Raw genomic sequence first — 2,177 nt, 5'->3', positions numbered from 1 at the left:
ATCTCATGCCTCTCACGGTTGGGAAGCTGTGAGCAATCACATGTGGCCGGACAAGCCCGTCAGGCAGGCTAGAGAACCTTCAGAGGAGTTTGTAGGTTGAAACACTCCTATCATGCCCAGGAATTATTATTAACTGGAGCTCTAAGTTAACTCCTTCTCCGAAAGAGGTGGTGGGAGACAGCCCCCCGTAAAGTCAGAGGTGTAGAGGAGAGCACAAAGTAGTAAAGTAGGCAGGCTCTGGTTATGGGGGTAGATGCTCAAGGATTTCCAGGGGGACTCCTGAGGCTTGATCCCGCCTTTACGTATGTCGAGCCTCCTTCCTCATGACCTTTGCCATGGGCGGAGTACCTCACGCTGGCCCCCAACAGATTTGGTTCTTAAATGTCACTGGTAATTTATTAAATGAATCTAAAATATGTAGTGCTACCCTGGTAGCTCAGACGGTAAAGAATCCGCCTGCAATGTAGGAGACCCCGGTTCAATTCCTGGGTCAGGAAGATCTGCTGGAGAAGAGGTAGGCTACCCACTCCAGTATTCTTGGGCTTCCCTGGTGGCTCAGCTGGTAAAGAATCTGCCTGCAATGTGGGAGACCTGGGTTTGATCCCTGGGTTGGGAAGGTCCCCTGGAGAAGGGAACGGCTACCCACTCCAGTATTCTGGCCTGGAGAATTCCATGAACTATTCCATGAGGTCACAAAGAGTCGAACACAACTGAGCTACTTTTACTTTCTTTCACAATTAAATGGAGAAAATTGAAAAGAACAGATAAAGAAGGAAGGACTTTCACAAGAGGGAGTTAATAAGAATCATAGTGTTTAGGTAAATGTAAAAGCAGAGAATTTGAGGTGGTTCTGTGGATAGTAGCAGATACGAACCAGCCTCCAGCTTCATCCTAGGACATAGCAAAATTAGAATTTACCATTTACCTAGTATCCTTTTTCTGGAGAAGGCAATGGCACCCCACTCCAGTACTCTTGCCTGGAAAATCCCATGGACGGAGGAGCCTGGTAGGCTGCAGTCCATGGGGTCGCTAAGAGTCGGACACAACTGAGCGACTTCACTTTCACTTTTCACTTTCATGCATTGGAGAAGGAAATGGCAACCCACTCCAGTGTTCTTGCCTGGAGAATCCCAGGGACAGAGGAGCCTGGTGGGCTGCCGTCTGTGGGGTCGCACAGAGTCGGACACGACTGAAGAGCGACTTAGCAGCAGCAGCAGCATCCTTTTTCAAATTTCCAGAGCATGTAGGTTGGTAGCTATTTGGAAGGTTGAAATTGGTAATTTAGAGCTGTTGTTAAAAATGCAAGCTATATTCCAGTGTTTACCTAAATAAGAAAGAAAAAGTAACATGTAAAGTATCTAGACTATATCTCTGTACTCAGCCTGATCATAAGTTTTCTGTGCTCTCTTCAGGACTTAACTCTTTGAAAATCATAGGAAAGTTAGAGCACTTGGAAGAAAAGAACAGATGTAGTAATAGAGTTGAATGACAGTATTGGGGTGAGAATAAAAGAAATGGACTGAAATTATATCATAAAACTTTGGTTAAAAAATGTGATGAATCATTTTCCGCTATTGTCTTACGTACTTGGATGGAGGTGTGGGCTGTTCAGAGAGACTAGGCTAGGGCAGCCTTAAGGAAATCCTTTCTTCCATCCTGTATTGTCATACTTTGCTGCTGTTTTTCAGTTTGAGTTTGAATGCCGGGCCCGTGGTGCAGACATCTTAGCTTACCCACCTGTGGTTGCTGGAGGTAACCGGTCAAACACTTTGCACTATGTAAAGAACAATCAGCTCATCAAGGTACGTAGATGGCCTTCAGGCTACCACCCCTGGGTTCAGGTGCCTTAGTAGGAAACAGCTGTAGCCTCACAGCCCCCTAGCCTTCAGCTTTCACAAGCTAACTGCCGTTTATAAAACCTTTTGTTTATAAAATGCTTTTACAGACATGCTATCCTTTGATCCTCACATTAGCACTGTGAGATAGGAGCAGTTATTAACATGCCTGTTTAACAGAAGAGGAAAAGACACTTTCGGTAACTCATTAATGCCGAGCCAACTGTTCTAGTCTAAATCCTTTGCTCATTTCATGTGGTTAAACTTCTTCACTGAAGTCTTGTGCCAACAACAGGCCAAGCTTATTTTGGGAGCAGGCAGATTTTACCAATAGCCTATTAG

The 2,177-nt window shown here is 45.1% G+C and overlaps 1 protein-coding gene across 4 annotated transcripts in view; it reads left to right on the top strand.

Moving 5' to 3' along the window:
- Positions 1-2,177, top strand: part of XPNPEP3 (X-prolyl aminopeptidase (aminopeptidase P) 3, putative) — a 43,975-nt gene that overhangs the window by 28,303 nt on the left and 13,495 nt on the right. For all 4 annotated transcript variants that reach the window (XM_010830167.1, XM_010830160.1, XM_010830154.1 and 1 more), the window contains one exon: positions 1,689-1,802. In XM_010830167.1, the coding sequence (XP_010828469.1) occupies positions 1,689-1,802 (114 nt within the window). The remainder of the gene's footprint in view (positions 1-1,688; positions 1,803-2,177) is intronic.

This window comes from Bison bison, unplaced genomic scaffold (assembly GCF_000754665.1).
Source record: "Bison bison bison isolate TAMUID 2011002044 unplaced genomic scaffold, Bison_UMD1.0 scf7180017858886, whole genome shotgun sequence".
In the NCBI taxonomy this organism is placed as follows: Eukaryota; Metazoa; Chordata; class Mammalia; order Artiodactyla; family Bovidae; genus Bison; species Bison bison.
The sequence above is the reverse complement of the archived record's forward strand: the minus strand, read 5'-3'. Positions and strand labels throughout refer to the sequence as shown.